This window comes from Alosa sapidissima, chromosome 17 (assembly GCF_018492685.1).
Source record: "Alosa sapidissima isolate fAloSap1 chromosome 17, fAloSap1.pri, whole genome shotgun sequence".
In the NCBI taxonomy this organism is placed as follows: domain Eukaryota; kingdom Metazoa; phylum Chordata; class Actinopteri; order Clupeiformes; family Clupeidae; genus Alosa; species Alosa sapidissima.
In genome coordinates, this window is record NC_055973.1 from 31,075,199 (window position 1) to 31,092,698 (window position 17,500).

The following is a 17,500-nucleotide window of genomic DNA, read 5'->3' on the forward strand; positions in this document are numbered from 1 at the left end:
TGCACGTCTGACCAAGCCGGTCATCTCATTACCTTCGCTTTGAAGTACAGGCCAGAGGCGACAGGCCAGAGAGACAGCACCAGGAGCCCAAAGCTCAGCACAGCTCGGTAGAAAAAGCTCAACACCTGCAAAAAGAACAACACACACACACACACACACACACACTTTCAGTCAGCTTCCTACATCCAGAAATAACAGCACACTCTTCATTATGCAGAGTGCTGAAAGACCTAGATGAAAGACCTTCCAACATGTTATTTTGGACTGTTTGCTTACCAGCAATTCAATCCCGAATGTAACCAGCACAAAATATCCAAAACACTTGCACAGGGGCAGAGAGGGGGCGGACTGTGCCAGGTCTAAGAGAGTTCCAATCCTGTAACAGGAGAAACACACACACACACACACACACACACACACACACACACACACACACACACACACACACACACAACTTAGCTCAAGTGTGAAGTTAGCCAACCCCAGCCACAGTTGAGTTCGGACTGATGTTAACCACAAAATGGACTTTTTTACATCATCATTAACCGATCTATCTTTGGGCATGAGTCTCACAAGCCTTATGCGGTCATGCAGGAAGGGATGTGTGTGGGTAAGAAGGGCTGCTACCTTTACTCACTCTTTGATAACAGAGTACCACACTGGAACTGGCAGCAGGCAGTAGACGTAGTAGGTGCAGGGGCTAGCTTGGACCAGCAGGAACACTGTGATGACCAGACCCACGCAGAGAAACACTCGCCCAAGGTCACGATCAGACATCTTTACAAATCAAACAAGAGAAAGTAAGTATGGGGAGGAGAAGAGCAACACTTGGGCTATTCACACCAGAAACCAGAAAGAGAACGGAAACTAGAACCATGTTAACATTGCTATAGTTAATGAGTGGACATGTAGCTAGAGCGATACTTATCACGGACTAATAAGACGAAGATAAGATAAGAAGTGTAGTGTAGGTGTAGAATAAGACTAAGTGTAGTGTAGGTGTAGAATAAGACTAAGTGTAGTGTAGGTGTAGAATAAGGCTAAGTGTAGTGTAGGTGTAGAATAAGACTAAGTGTAGTGTAGGTGTAGAATAAGACTAAGTGTAGGTGTAGAATAAGACTAAGTGTAGTGTAGGTGTAGAATAAGGCTAAGTGTAGTGTAGGTGTAGAATAAGACTAAGTGTAGGTGTAGAATAAGACTAAGTGTAGTGTAGGTGTAGAATAAGGCTAAGTGTAGTGTAGGTGTAGAATAAGACTAAGTGTAGGTGTAGAATAAGACTAAGTGTAGTGTAGGTGTAGAATAAGGCTAAGTGTAGTGTAGGTGTAGAATAAGACTAAGTGTAGGTGTAGAATAAGACTAAGTGTAGTGTAGGTGTAGAATAAGGCTAAGTGTAGTGTAGGTGTAGAATAAGACTAAGTGTAGGTGTAGAATAAGGCTAAGTGTAGTGTTGGTGTAGAATAAGGCTAAGTGTAGTGTTGGTGTAGAATAAGGCTAAGTGTAGTGTAGGTGTAGAATAAGACTAAGTGTAGGTGTAGAATAAGGCTAAGTGTAGTGTAGGTGTAGAATAAGACTAAGTGTAGGTGTAGAATAAGGCTAAGTGTAGTGTTGGTGTAGAATAAGGCTAAGTGTAGTGTAGGTGTAGAATAAGGCTAAGTGTAGGTGTAGAATAAGGCTAAGTGTAGTGTAGGTGTAGAATAAGACTAAGTGTAGGTGTAGAATAAGACTAAGTGTAGTGTAGGTGTAGAATAAGGCTAAGTGTAGTGTAGGTGTAGAATAAGACTAAGTGTAGGTGTAGAATAAGACTAAGTGTAGTGTAGAATAAGGCTAAGTGTAGTGTAGGTGTAGAATAAGACTAAGTGTAGGTGTAGAATAAGGCTAAGTGTAGTGTAGGTGTAGAATAGGACTAAGTGTAGTGTAGGTGTAGAATAAGGCTAAGTGTAGTGTAGGTGTAGAATAAGGCTAAGTGTAGTGTAGGTGTAGAATAAGACTAAGTGTAGGTGTAAAATAAGACTAAGTGTAGGTGTAGAATAAGACTAAGTGTAGTGTAGGTGTAGAATAAGGCTAAGTGTAGTGTAGGTGTAGAATAAGGCTAAGTGTAGTGTAGGTGTAGAATAAGACTAAGTGTAGTGTAGGTGTAGAATAAGGCTAAGTGTAGTGTAGAATAAGGCTAAGTGTAGTGTAGGTGAGGAATAAGACTAAGTGTAGTGTAGGTGTAGAATAAGGCTAAGTGTAGTGTAGGTGTAGAATAAGACTAAGTGTAGGTGTAGAATAAGACTAAGTGTAGTGTAGGTGTATGATAAGACTAAGTGTAGTGTAGAATAAGGCTAAGTGTAGTGTAGGTGTAGAATAAGACTAAGTGTAGTGTAGGTGTAGAATAAGGCTAAGTGTAGTGTAGGTATAGAATAAGGCTAAGTGTAGTGTAGGTGTAGAATAAGGCTAAGTGTAGTGTAGGTGTATGATAAGACTAAGTGTAGGCAGAAAGGAGGACAGCGGCTTAGGCTTGATTAACAGCAACTTAGAGCTTTAGTGCAATGTTATAGTTTGACCACTTCAAACATATAAATGCTTTTTGGGGGTAGGGCGTGCCCATTTGGTAGAAACAAATTACCATTAACCAACCAAATAATGGATATGCGAGATATGTACAACATCTCAAACTTTACAAAAGTGATCCTGGCCCGACAAGGTGTTGTAGTTGTAGTGGTTGGAGTAATAATAATGATGGCAGGAACAGTAACAGTAATTTGCATTTTCACATGTCTGGTTTGGTCTATCCTGTTTTTGAAGGGATGTGAGAATGACTGCGCTACGAGTGGGAGATCACTTATAAGGTCTCTTTAACACTTTAGTTAACACATCTTAGTTTCTTCTCACCCAGTGCGTGAACCACAAAAGCAGACATGTGCATTCATTTGAATGGTGCACACTGTGCGAAGTGACAAGTGCAAAGTCTGTCAAAAGGCCCAGTTATCACGCATGAATTAAGGCGATCATGCAACATGTGCAGGTATTGAGCTGACTTTAACCAAATAAGTTGCTAACAGGTTAGCAACTATGGTGCGTGCCTGGGTGCCTGCGTGCGTGCGTCTATCTGGTGGAAGGGTCTCTAACCAGGTCTCTGTTGCCGGGGGGTTTGCGTAGGCTGGCGTGAGTCTTCAGGATGACCAGCACCACATATGAGGTCCAGCCCACAAAGCCGAGCACCACGCTGCAGCCCAGGAAGAAGCGGTCATACGTGTGGTAGTAGGACAAGCCCTCCATGGCCTGAGTGATCATCTGCATACACACCAGTATCTGAGAGAAAGAAAGAAAGGAAGAGAAAGAGAGAGCAAGAGAGAAAGAAAGACAGGAAGAAAAAGAAAGAGAGAGAGGTGGTTATGCAGATAGGTGTCACTATGCACAAATGTCAGTGGTCACTAACCACACAGCATTTTTTCACACATCATTTACACTCATAAAGGTCACGTTGTTTGGCGGAGTTAACATTCATTGCAAAAGTTGTTGGATGAGTATCTTTTAGATGATGAAAGGACACTGTCCACTCCCTGCAGAACCTACCGCTTCATCGTACAGGCCTCTGTGAATCAGTGATTTTGCATGACGCAAAAAGTCCTGCTGTTTCGACTCAGTCAAATGCCTGCAAGTAAAGCAGAACAAATGAAGCGAAGTCTTCGAAACACAAACACGTACATGAAAAAAGAGACACAACAAATATACAGAATAAACTAAATACAACTGCAAAGATCATGGTCACGATCACCAAAACATTTTAATGAATATTACTAATCAACAGATCACTGTTTATAAGCTTGTGTTTGAAGCTTGTAATGTCATGTCAGGGATTAAACAAATAGCTTGAGGATAAGTAGTCAGCAGAGAGAGTGCAATATTATAATGCTACACTCAGCATCTGAGAGAGTGCAATATTATGAGAGTGCAATATTATAATGCTACACTCAGCATCTGAGAGAGTGCAATATTATGAGAGTGCAATATTATAATGCTACACTCAGCATCTGAGAGAGTGCAATATTATAATGCTACACTCAGCATCTGAGAGAGTGCAATATTATAATGCTAAACTCAGCATCTGAGAGAGTGCAATATTATAATGCTACACTCAGCATCTGAGAGAGTGCAATATTATGAGAGTGCAATATTATAATGCTACACTCAGCATCTGAGAGAGTGCAATATTATGAGAGTGCAATATTATAATGCTACACTCAGCATCTGAGAGAGTGCAATATTATAATGCTACACTCAGCATCTGAGAGAGTGCAATATTATAATGCTAAACTCAGCATCTGAGAGAGTGCAATATTATAATGCTACACTCAGCATCTGAGAGAGTGCAATATTATGAGAGTGCAATATTATAATGCTACACTCAGCATCTGAGAGAGTGCAATATTATAATGCTAAACTCAGCATCTGAGAGAGTGCAATATTATAATGCTACACTCAGCATCTGAGAGAGTGCAATATTATAATGCTACACTCAGCATCTAAAAACATGTTCTGGCTACTTAATAAATCTGCTTACGGGAACGGAGTGAACAGAAAGGGGAGAGTGGTCTCCTCCTTCTGGGTCATCTTGACCTGTAAAATGAATGCTAATGTTAATTTATGTTAGAGGGTATGGCACTTATCATATTCTTATATTTGACAATGTCATTATTATATTCTTCTTCAGTATTAAAAGCTATACTGTATATACCTTGAACTGTTCCAGTATCTGAATGGAGTTTGCATACATGCTTTCTGCCTTGAAGTGCTGACTGTTGTTGAGGAAGTCTAACGGCAATACACCCTGCAAAGTGGAACGGATATTGCCATAGAGCAGATCTAACACAGCCACCAATAGTGCCATGGGTACATTTCTCATACTGTTACAAAGACATGCACTTACTTCTACATTTAAAACAGAATGGAAAAACACTCACCACAGAATTGAGTGGGATGGGGACTCCGATGAGTGATGACATTAGGGGGGCTATATCTGCCTATGAAAATAACAAACCAAGTCCATGTAAACTCCAAGGGATCAAAATATATTTCACATCATTGTGGCGTATGCAGTTTCATTATAGTGCACCAAGGAGAGACAGGCATAAATGAGTTAAACCAGATCCTACCTGATTGACATCCACTCTTCTTAACGTGTCAAGTTTCCATTCTAGCATGAAAAAGGTACAATGAAACAGCATCAATTATGGCAGTCAAATTGTAAAGAAACCAAATGAATAAAATAAAATGATCAAATTTCAAGCACTTCTATCCTCTGTTTAAAACAGCATCCTGACCCAACCCACCCTGCTAGAACTGGTCTGACCCAACCCACCCTGATAGAACTGGTCTGACCCAACCCACCGTGCTGGTACTGATCTGACCCAACCCACCGTGCTGGTACTGATCTGACCCAACCCACCGTGCTGGTACTGATCTGACCCAACCCACCCTGATAGAACTGGTCTGACCCAACCCACCCTGCTGGTACTGATCTGACCCAACCCACCCTGCTGGTACTGATCTGACCCAACCCACCGTGCTGGTACTGATCCTCGTAGGGGTGTGTGGTGGCCCTTTGCGCTGTCTGTATCCCGGCACCCCACGCCACCAGAGGGGTCAGCGTCTCAGACGCGTGGCCTGCACCATGAGACCCTACACACAGCCATCCATACATTATTATATAGTCATCTATACAATACAACCAGCCTGTAGTTATTATATAGCCATCCATACAATACAACCAGCCTGATTATATAGCCATCCATACAATACAACCAGCCTGTAATTATTATAAAGCCATCCATACAATACAACCAGCCTATAGTTATTACAGTATATAGCCATCCATACAATACAACCAGCCTATAGTTTTTACAGTATATAACCATCCATACAATACAACCAGCCTGTAGTTATTATATAGCCATCCATACATTATTATATAGCCATCCATACAATACAACCAGCCTGTAGTTATTATAAAGCTATCCATACAATACAACCAGCCTGTAGTTATTATATAGCCATCCATACAATACAACCAGCCTGTAGTTATTATATAGCCATCCATACAATACAACCAGCCTGTAGTTATTATAAAGCCATGACACTCATGAATTCTTACAGTTTCCCATAATTCATAGTGCACCATGACATTACAATATAGACTGAACTGAGTTAAAGTGGCTTAACCATATTCCAAGGGCTGTATCATGGCCATATTTTAATTGAATAAACCCTTTTGAGTATGTACCTTTTTGCGACGTGTAATCAGTGTAAACAGTGAGGTCAGGTAAAAGCTTTGAAGCTGTTGATGTCTTACCCCAGTTGGTCATGCCGTGGTCAGATGTGAATACATATGCTGTTTGTCCATCATTTCCAAAGAAGTCCTCCATTAGTGACACAATTTCAGATATCCCGTCATCAACAAGCATAATGTTCTCCAAATATTCTCTTCATTGTAAACAGAAAAAACAAATGATGTATTAGTCTTCTCCAATATTCATAACTACTTCAATACCGAAAAACAACACAGACCCAAACTGAACTCAGGTGTTACATAACTACCTGAGGAAAAACTATTTGAAAAGCCATCTGAACTCACCTTGACATGGGCCTGTGGGCGTGGCCATTTGTGTCAATCCCGAGCAGGTGCAGGAAGAATACATTCTTCTCCTCATGCAGTCTGGACAGCAAGCTTTCATTTCCTTTGGCAGAGCTGAAAAAAGCCTATTTCATGACAAAAAGAAAGCATTGAGCCTCACATCTGCATTTTGTCCTCAATATGTTTGCACACAAGTGCACATGCAGGCACATAAGAAACATTAAAAATACAAAGATCATTAATTAAGTGTTAATATCACCCACGACTTTATCACTTGGGGGGGCACAAACACAACAGGAGCCCTGTTCACATATACCTTTACTTCATCAAAGACCCAAGTGTCCAGTCTAGAGGCATCCTTGGAGGCAAAGTCTTCACTCTCGGCAGGGTACGTATGTGTGTAGACATGGTCTCCACTGGCACCTACACGTGGTGTGACACACAAAGGCCCAGTGAGCTCAGAAGATAGCCATGGCTTCCATTCTGCTGCAGGCTACGGTATATTAGATGCATGTCCATTTAGCATACCTTTGGCAAACATTGGCAAAATATCAGGACTACCCCAACACCAGGTGTGCTTACTCTCATTAAACACAGAGTCAAACTCCACTGGGTTCTCCTTCCAGCCTGTTAGGTGATGGAGAAAATAATAAAGAACAATATATGTATCTGCCTCGGTTGAGAACATACAAACATACACACTGACAATCCCACCCACTCCGTTACCTTTGGCTACAGCACTGACGTCCTCATAAAAGCCTGCAATCAGGGCTACATGGCCGGGGCGGGATTCAGTTGGTACGTGTGTGTGGGAGATCCCCCAAGTGCCCTTTTCTTCAATTATGTTCCTGCCACGGGGGACATTATGATCAATACCAGCCACTATACCGGCACAATTCACATCACCACTTCAGAAAACCATTCACACGCATAAGCATTCACACAATAAGTCTGCACTATGCATTCTCAAATACAGTGCAAATACAGTCCACATGACTCAAGGAGCGACATTTGTGTCGACCGCCTCGCTTGACCAAAAGATTAGGCAAGAGCTGAGTACCTTAAGAAAGGTGCCCTGATGGTTCCATTGACATCGGGCTTGTAAAAGCTGTCTGCTCTTAGGCCATCTGCCACAAACAGGACGAGCCGCTTGGCCGGAGGGGGCAGGGGGACATGCTGGGGACTCATCCCATGCACCAGGGGAGACGTGAAGTAGATGTCAAATATGGAGATGAAAAACACAACGTGGACCAGCAGTCCCACAACAAAGAATGTCACCACCTTCATGGCTGCATAGAAAAGCCTGTTGGTGCTGAAAATCAACACAGATACAAGGTTTCTTAAAATACATAACATCATGAACTTTAACATCACTGAATGGAGAGGTCAATATTGCTACACAAAGCAAATCAGTAAAATGTAATATGCATAAGGAAGATGGGTAAAACAGCTATACAACTATACAAAAAAACCTAAAGATTAATGCATTGTAAATTTCTATATTTAGACTATCCTTCTAACAATTAATGTGTCTGAGTCAAAACTGCTGAAGAACAGGCTAACATTAGCTTTACTGACTTTAGAGACGGGCTGAAATAACCCCTTACCTCAATCAAATCCTTTTGTTTACACTCAAGCATGAAAGCGTTTAACAAAACAGAGCCATAATGAATGGGAATCACAGCTAGAGAAGTTAACTTAGCTGACTTTACAGTACAGCCAAATAATGATGTGATATCGTTACCGTTACTAGCCTAAAACTAGTAGGTAGTTACCCAACATCTTCTACACAAGGATAATGGAATGGGTTAATCTGTTTGAAAGACGGCTACTTAAATGAGAAACTACTTTGGCAACCCTCTTCCTGATCAGCTTAAAATAAGAAATGCAGTTCAGCCAGAGACTTCCTGACTTCCTTATTTACTGACCTTTGCACTGAATTGGCATGGCATTTTGGGTAATGTAGTTTTATGACTTGCTTTATATCAGACAGAGGCCTGGTTACAGAAATGTTTATTTATTCATCATGAAGGAAAGGAAATGTACCACTAGGCAAGGTGACAAATGGCAGTGAGATTGAGGCAACACAGACGGATCGTGAGTGATGAATGCGTTGGATGCTCTGCCATATAACAAAATATACATCATTCAACAAAGGCTCACGGAAATACCTGTTTGGTGGGATTGGTGTATACCGGTAGGATTAATAATTAGCATGGGGAATGTTCCGCGTTGGTAGGCAGTAGGCACAGGTTTCAGCTGTCAAACCTGCCCTGCCCAGTATGCTTTGTCTGACACTTCCCATCCAATCCAGCACTGCAATTCCTTTAGGGAGGCGGTACTGAAATGACATTTGGTCAATCAAGCCTAGCAAACTCTCGCGTTCTTGCTGTTCAATTGATCAGGAAAAGCTTAGCTAGCTAGCTCGCCGTCCGTTCTGGACGTGGTTCTGGAAGACGGTGGATATAGCTAGCTAGGTGGCTGAATTCGTATTGTGGAAAAATGGCGGCGGGCAGCGTCAACCCGTTTAATCTCAGTGATTCTGAAGAGGAAACGGAGCGGAGACCGGATGGCGCTGACGAACGCAGCCCAAGTGATGGACCACAAGGCCAGAGTACCAACCCGTTCTCCCCGCAAGCGGACAGTGAGCCAGCGGTATTACTACTATCTAGCACCCGAACCAGTCCCAGTGTGGAAGGCATCTCAGTTTCAACTGCAGCAGCCGCTGCCATAGGAGGCAACGCAGAGACTCGGGTTCCTGTGGATGTGATCGCTGCCCAGCTCCTCCGGGATCAATACATCCTGACGGCCCTTGAATTACATACGGAACTACTAGAGGCAGGCAGAGACCTTCCTCGGTTGCGGGATTACTTTTCGAATCCAGGCAACTTTGAAAGGCAGAGCGGAACTCCACCCGCTTGCAAAGAGCAAGGACTTGGTCCTGTTGGAGCGCTCAGTAAGTTGATCGTAAAAGACACAGCTAACCACACAATCAAACGCAGTAATGCTATCAGTACAGCTAGCTGGCCTCAGATACTGTACCTGCATATGCTAGTCGCAGTCAACATTGTAACCAGTGGAAATGGAATGCTAGTCTGCTATTGCTAGCATGTAACAAGCAGTTAGCTAGCCTTGACAGCCCCGGCTAGCTAATTATGTGTCACCTGAAAAGACGCATTAACGTTAGCCTTTTTTCCTAAACAGAATCTAATTGAAACCCATCAGATACAGTACACTAACGTTAGGCTAGATGCATTGACATGTGTGTTGTGTTTAATAACCTTCGCTGATGATCACTGTGGAGTTTCCCTCACTGATCCCAGCAGCACAGGTGCAGGATAGGAAAAGAAGAAAAAACGATGCTGCCCATGCACGCGGTATGTAGTGTGTCCAGATTCTAGATTGCCCTCTTCGACCACCGTTTGCACTGTTTGGGGAACAATCAGGACTGACTCCTTCTCTGACATTCCTGCCGTGTGGCTTTCCTTTACCATCTACCCGATGGATAATCTCTAGCGGCCTAGCTAATCATCTTTCCAGCTGTTTATTTCTCTATTGTTGACCTCTGATCTTTATTAGCATGGGAGCTCGTTTGATTTTTCTCTCCAGGGTTTAGCCCTGGTTTCGCATGGGTTTGGAGTGATCTCTGGGCATTGTGTGCAGTGCCACTCCAACAGTGGGTTCGTCTGAATGATTTACGGGTTGGTTGGCTGATTGACTGATGCATCTTTTATTGGTGGTGCACTTTGCTGACATTGTTGTCATTTTGTGTTGGTGTGTTTTCCCTGACATTATGTACCTCTGATGAAGGACTTGTTTTTTTATGTGGTCTGCTGTGGATTACCTGGTGCGTGACTTTTAAACAGGCTGGATGTAATCCCTCCCTGTACTGTATTTATTTGACATTGTTTCATACGGAGTGCTATTTGTGTGTGTGTGTGTGTGTGTTTCCTGTCATCGCTAACTGAATGTGGGTGGCTGACAGGACTAATAGAATGGCTTCAGTGTTAACATTGAACAGCAGATCGTGGAGCTCTTGTCTCACTTCCTAGTCCTTCCCAGTGAGGCTACTCAAAGCTTGATAAAAAATAAGGTGACTCATGTCATATTTTACAAGTAGGTAGTTGGCAAATTCAAATCCAGTGCTGCATTGAGGATACAACCACAGCTGGTCTGACAGAGTAGCAGTGTCAGTGAGGTCAACCCAGGTAAATGAATACTGAGATGCAGGCCTATCAGATGATTCCTTTTATAGTCCAGCTTTGAGGATAATGTAGCAATGATGAGCACATGACCTGTTGAGCCCTAGAAATATATATATATATATATATATATATATATATATATATATATATATAAAATGTGTATAGCACACTAATTATGACACTCCACCACTAGCACATGACCTGTAGAGCACACTAATTATGACACTCTGAGCATAGCACACAATAGGACATCTTCTACTTAGGCCCATTTGGCATGGCCACATAGAGTGTTCAGACCCAGGTCCAGGTATGAATGAAGTTTGAATGTTCAGACCCAGGTCCAGGTATGAATGAAGTTTGAATGAATGAAGTTCATTAATAGGTTAAAACCCTTGAGATGGGCCATCTGATTTTCGAGGGGGTCCTTCGTACACACACACACAGAAAAACAATACAGTACACAAGACAAGGTAGCAGGCAATCAGCCCTCATTGAAGGTGGCGATCTCCAGCCTTTGTCACATCTGCTGCTGTGAGGGGTGGTGGTGCTGTGATGGGGGAGGGGGGGTGCTGCTGTAAGGGGTGCTGCTGTGAGGAGGTGGTGCTGTGAGGGGTGGTGCTGTGAGGAGGTGGTGCTGTGAGGGGGTGGTGCTGTGAGGGGTGCTGCTGCTACAGATGGCCCCTCTCCAGTGGTCTGTCCTCATGGACGCGCCTAATTGTCTCTGCCTCTGATGTGTTCGGAGGAGGGCACCAGGTGTGTGCACCTGCTCTTTAGAATTGAGTGAATAGCATTGCGTTGAATAGTTATGAGGGCCAGTAGGCCTCTTACACTGATGTTGGATGACTGAGATGAGCTCATGAGAGACAGACAGAAAGAGAGTGAGAGAGAGTAGACACAGAGAGAGAGAGAGAGAGAGACAAACAGAACAAATAATAGACAGATAGATAGAAAGATAGATAGAGAGAAAGAGAGAGACAGACAGAAAGAACAATAGATAGATAGAGAGATAGACAGACAGATAGAAAGATAGATAGAGAGAAAGAGAGAGACAGACAGAAAGAACGATAGATAGATAGATAGATAGAGAGATAGACAGACAGACAGACAGACAGAAAGAACAATAGATAGATAGACTGATAGATAGACAGATAAATAGATAGAGAGATAGACAGACAGAAAGAACAATAGATAGATAGACTGATAGATAGACAGATAGATAGATAGAGAGAGAGAAAGAGAGACAGACAGAAAGAACAATAGATAGATAGAGAGATAGACAGACAGAAAGAACAATAGATAGACTGATAGATAGACAGATAGATAGATAGAGAGACAGACAGAAAGAACAATAGATAGATAGATAGATAGATAGACTGAAAGAAAGGTTGCTAGAGAGAGGGATGTGTGCTCGCGTTTTGCCCCAATAGCTCTCTGGCTCTCTGAGCCATGTTGTGATGGTGAGTGATGCAACACAACAGGCTCCTGTCAGGCAGGTGGCCGGTCCAGCAGATGGTCGCAGGCTCCTCCAGGCTATTGTGTTGACCTTTAAACAGGATGCTGAGCTGCTCACTCAACGTCTCCCATATACAATATCATTTCCCCTCAACAGGGGAAGTGCTGGCTGACAGACATGCAAAGCTGGCTTAGTGTTTGAGGATAGGATCGTGGAGTGAAAAGTGTCACATAAGGTTCTATGGTGACACTTTATAAAAAGACAGTAAGGACTAGGCCTACATCATGATGCCGTGAGTGCTTTATTAAAAGACAGTAAGGACTAGGCCTACATCATGATGCCGTGAGTGCTTGTAGAATTTGACCAGAACAGCTGTTTTAGACTCTCGTATTCCCGATTTTCCTTTCCCGTGTTCTCTCAGTCATTGTCTGACTGATCCAGCAGGCTGGACTGGACACTCTTGGCAGATTGGAATTGTGTGCATTTAGGATAATGTCTCGATATTGTGCTATCTACTGGCATTAACCTTGGAAGGAGAAGTGCTTGCAGCCCTGAGTTTGTATGATATGATTTGGTCTGACAGGGACTGGACCTCTGAGGGTGGTAAGTCTTTAGTGATCCTACTGTTGCTTGTATTCTGTGCACAGTAATCTGGTGGGCTTGTAATCACAGGATGGTCCTCTGGGGTTCGGCGATGTACAGCAGAACAATCACGACATTCATTTCTCAACATAATTCTGTTGTAGTAAAGTTAATTCACTCTGCGTTGTGGCTGTTCTGTAGTGAACAGGAAGACCACAGGACTTTAGTTTGAATGGTTGTGTCTGTTTGTGTGACCTTGTAGCTGTTGTTTAGTCACACCACTATCAGAGCTTCTTGGAATATCCTCCACAAATTCCTGAAATGTTTTAACGTGGGCCGGCTGTCTAAAACCCTCCTCAACGGAGTAGTCCAGATTTTTCTGTAAGCTACGACAGCCTTAGGCTCAGTCACATGCTGACAAGTCATGCTTTATAAGCATGTTATCATGGTGTTCTTATCAGAGCTTTATTGCCTGGTTAAAAACATTATAGAAATACAACAACATGATGTTTTTGGTTTCTTCTAGTAACCCAGCTACACTAAGTACCATTAGTATGGGGCGATCCTCAAATCAGACTGGAATAATATAGACTTTTTTAGCGCAGCCTATTATCATGTAACACACATAATGTGACACCCTCTCTGTCCTCCTCCTTAGTTTAACCATTGGATGTTGAGGGCACAACAGAACAGGCCTGGTCAGTTTGGATGCTGGTCCTGATCCTCTGATCTGTTATATACTGGAGGGTTTTTTTTCTCCCCCTGGCAGTGGATCTGCCATGAGAAACCCCATCAAAAGAAAGTAGGCTAAGAGGTGAAAAGTCCAAATGTGTCCCTGTCCACCTGTTTGACAAGAAGTCTATTGAGCTGAGCCTGTGCTGTGCAGACTACCAAGCCTCCCCATGCAGCTCACACCAGCACAGAGAAAAGAGAAGGCTCACACCATCACAGAGAAAACAGAAGGCTCACACCAGCACAGAGAAAACAGAAGGCTCACGCCAGCACAGAGAAAACAGAAGGCTCACGCCAGCACAGAGAAAAGAGCTATCTGGCCGTGTGGGAGGTCAACTCCGGTGCCGTCCATACACTCTCCCTTGGTGACCCAGCACCGCAGACCGACACCCTGGTCACCTTACATCAAAAGCAGCACCCTCCCCCCCCAACCTCTCCAGCTCCCATTGGCTGAGAGTTGCCACTGTCACACGACACTTGACAGGCTAAGCCTGCCCGTTGCCATTGAGACGAGAGGGTCACGTTTCCATGGCTGACTGTGCGTTCAGAGACAGCAGCCGACCCGACCCGCCTCAGAGCTCGCCGGCCCGGCGGCCGCTGTATCAGTCTAGGATGGGGTCCAGGAGGGGTCGAGGTCCGGGAGGGGTCGAGGTCCGGGAGGGGTCGAGGTCCAGGAGGGGTCCAGGAGGGGTCGAGGTCCGGGAGGGGTCGAGGTCCGGTTGGGCTCGAGGTCCAGGAGGGGTCGAGGTCCGAGAGGGGTCCAGGAGGGATCGAGGTCCGGTTGGGCTCGAGGTCCAGGATGGGTCGAGGTCCGGTCGGGCTGGGCTGTTTCTGCTCCTGCAAGGGGGAGGGGGAGAGGTCCGGTCAGGCTGGGCTGTTTCTGCTCCGGCAAGGGGGGGGGGGGGGGGGGGGGTAGCGTTGTGTGGCCTCTCCTCTCCACTGCTCTCCTCTCCTCGGCTCAGCCCTCATCATGTGATCCATATTCATTACGCAGGAATCTCTGGCTCTTTTGTTGGGCTGTGGGCAGAGGAAAGCAAGGGGGCGGGGCTAACTAACTATCTGTTGGGGCTATTCTCACAACTACACTAGCCCCAACAATGGGAGCTCAAAGCTTTTGTTGGAATAAGGGCATTCTCAAATTATACTTTGCTCAAAAGAAGACCAAAGCACTGCCCTGCTCTGCCCAGTTGGTCTCCTTAATGGGTCTCTAGTGCATCACAACTGAGAGAATGAAATGAGCTGTTAGAACTGAAGCATTAGGACTTTTGAACAGCACAACAGAAGCATTAGGACTTTTGAACAGCATAAGTGAAATATTAGGACTTTTGAACAGCAAAACAGAAGCATTAGGACTTTTGAACAGCATAAGTGAAATATTAGGACTTTTGAACAGCAAAACAGAAGCATTAGGACTTTTGAACAGCATAAATGAAATATTAGGACTTTTGAACAGCATAACAGAAGCATTAGGACTTTTGAACAGCATAAGTGAAATATTAGGACTTTTGAACAGCAAAACAGAAGCATTAGGACTTTTGAACAGCATAAGTGAAATATTAGGACTTTTGAACAGCAAAACAGAAGCATTAGGACTTTTGAATAGCATAAATGAAATATTAGGACTTTTGAACAGCATAACAGAAGCATTAGGACTTTTGAATGTGCAGCAGCTAGGCCTTCATGAGCTGCTATCTCTGTATCTCTTGTTTGGTTGATTGAGTAAGCCTTGTGCTCAGCTTGTGACAGAGGACACACACACACATAGACACATGCACGCACACACACACACACACACACACACACACACACACTCACATAGTCACACGCACGCACACTCACACACACACACACACTCACATAGTCACACCCACGCACACACACACTCACACACTCACATAGTCACACGCACGCGCACACACACACACACTCACACACTCACACACACCCTGCTGAAGAGACAGATGGAAGAGTGTTTGCGCTGTGTGTCCGTGGTCCTGCCAGTAGACCTCAGCCCTGCGGGGTGACAAACGGACGGCCCTGCAGCAAACACCGCATCAGCAACACTCTCCTCTTTTATCAGCCAGCCCCAAAATATCCACCGGCCGCAACCGGCCGGCCCATCCTGTCACTCCAGCTGATGGAAAGGTCTGGAGGTGTCTGCTGTGTTTCTCTTCACAGCAATGTGTGATCAGCATCTTGGCTGTGTGTGTGTGTGTGTGTGTGTGTGTGTTTGTGAGTGTTTGAATGGTTTCATTTTCGTGTGTGCGGGTGTTTTTTGTGCTGACGTACATATCGCATATCGAAGTGTAATTGTGTGTGTGTGTGTGTGTGTGTGTGTGTGTGTGTGTGTGTGTGTGTGTGCCATACTAGCACACCCATAGCACTGAGATCCTTCCTCCTTCCATTTCCAGATCGCGCCGGAAGCATCAGCACCTTGGACTCGCTGGACTTTGCCCGCTACTCCGATGACGGCAACCGGGAGTCCGACGAGAGGGTGGCAGGTAAGCAGGCCCCTCTGCCACACGCCAGCAGGGCGCCAGAGGGCATCGCAAGGCAGGAACCGAGTGCCAAGCGACGGCACCTTAGTTGGCATATCAGAACGTCCATGGCACCACATTGCCCATTTTAGCCATCAAACCATTACAGAAGGTGTTCTTCTTAGCTTTTTCTCAAAGTTATCACTTGGTTTTGAAAAGGGATTGTTAGAGGCAGGAAGTCAGTTGGGTTGCTGTGGCTGTCAGGCCTCAGCCCCGAGACGCAGGCCTAAATTTGACTCCTTAGCGGAGCGGTCGTTCTTACACATCCTCCGCAATACACTTTTGTCGTTCTTAATGAATCAAAATAAAACACATAATTTGCCGTTTGTCTTCAGCTGTAGAGAATATACGGAGTGGAGAACTTGCGAACATTAGGACTTTCACAGGGTTTCCTTTTTTTCTGTCCATGAATTAAGGCTGCATTAGCTGTCAGAGGGCAGAGTTAAACCATTCCATTATAGGATGAATGACCAACCGCACTTCCATTCCATTATAGGATAAATGACCAACAGAACTTCTATTCCATTATAGGATAAATGACCAACAGAACTTCCATTCCATTATAGGATGAGTGACAAACAGAACTTCCATTCCATTATAGGATGAGTGACAAACAGAACTTCCATTCCATTATAGGATGAGTGACAAACAGAACTTCCATTCCATTATTAATGACTACCAGAACTTTTGCAGTAAGATACAAGCTTGTGGTACAAGCTGACAAGCTTTTGTTGAAATTGTAACTGGACCCAGCACATATGTAAGTCCCTCAGCCTTATGGGCTTGTGGTTTGAGGAGAATATCAGAGCAACTCTGTTTACTCTGAGGTGATGCGGCTTTGGCCTTCCGTTTTATAGCTATAGCATTAGTATTAAACCCACGGAGTATGAGGTCCACATTCACAAGGCTTGATCATCTGCAAACGATTAGTGGTCATTGATGGGGAGAAGTCAAAAAGAGTTCCCAAAATGTGATTCCTGCCCAACACATTGACCCTCCGAGCCGCAAGAGCTGCTTGCCAATTTAGTACACCACACTAGCAAATAAGGCCCAAAGGCATACTTTTCCTCGTCCACCACTGGTAGTGCAAGGCACAATATACTCTTCCCTGGTTGATGGGCACGCGTACAGGCCTAAGGATAACAGTGCCATTTCTAATGAGTGGATGTTATGCAAATGAAAAACTTCTTATTACTTGTTAGCCAGCGGCAGGCCTGCCCATAGCTCCCATAGCCAGCGGCAGGCCTGCCCATAGCTCCCATAGCCAGCTGCAGGCCTGCCCATAGCACCCATAGCCTGCCATTCCCTATCTCTGATCTGCAGTGTGGCCTACTTATCTTGGCCAGCGTGGGCTACTTATCTTGACCAAATAAAG

At 44.3% G+C, this 17,500-nt stretch overlaps 2 protein-coding genes across 6 annotated transcripts in view; one reads left to right on the forward strand and one right to left on the reverse strand.

Moving 5' to 3' along the window:
* The window catches only part of pign (phosphatidylinositol glycan anchor biosynthesis, class N), a 21,580-nt gene extending 11,479 nt beyond the window's left edge, over positions 1-10,101 (reverse strand). For 3 of the 5 annotated variants that reach the window (XR_006024462.1, XM_042067205.1, XM_042067202.1), the window contains exons 1-17: positions 8,224-8,670; positions 7,677-7,928; positions 7,343-7,464; positions 7,145-7,243; positions 6,933-7,039; positions 6,617-6,741; positions 6,335-6,465; positions 5,548-5,664; positions 5,139-5,179; positions 4,947-5,006; positions 4,721-4,813; positions 4,547-4,602; positions 3,559-3,637; positions 3,112-3,294; positions 638-777; positions 277-376; positions 33-125 (exon numbers count right to left, since the gene is read on the reverse strand). Coding sequence is in view for 4 of the 5 variants with exons in the window: in XM_042067205.1 (XP_041923139.1) it covers positions 33-125; positions 277-376; positions 638-777; positions 3,112-3,294; positions 3,559-3,637; positions 4,547-4,602; positions 4,721-4,813; positions 4,947-5,006; positions 5,139-5,179; positions 5,548-5,664; positions 6,335-6,465; positions 6,617-6,741; positions 6,933-7,039; positions 7,145-7,243; positions 7,343-7,464; positions 7,677-7,903 (1,773 nt within the window). In the remaining variant the exon portion in view is untranslated. Of the gene's footprint in view, positions 1-32; positions 126-276; positions 377-637; positions 778-3,111; positions 3,295-3,558; positions 3,638-4,546; positions 4,603-4,720; positions 4,814-4,946; positions 5,007-5,138; positions 5,180-5,547; positions 5,665-6,334; positions 6,466-6,616; positions 6,742-6,932; positions 7,040-7,144; positions 7,244-7,342; positions 7,465-7,676; positions 7,929-8,223; positions 8,671-8,787; positions 8,915-9,897 lie in introns of those variants that run through there. The other 2 variants (XM_042067204.1, XM_042067203.1) reach the window with 2 other exon arrangements.
* Positions 9,119-17,500, forward strand: part of relch (RAB11 binding and LisH domain, coiled-coil and HEAT repeat containing) — a 48,183-nt gene continuing 39,801 nt past the window's right edge. Inside the window, 3 exon segments of the mRNA XM_042067241.1 lie at positions 9,119-9,572; positions 9,940-9,993; positions 16,000-16,089. Of these exon segments, the coding sequence (XP_041923175.1) occupies positions 9,119-9,572; positions 9,940-9,993; positions 16,000-16,089 (598 nt within the window).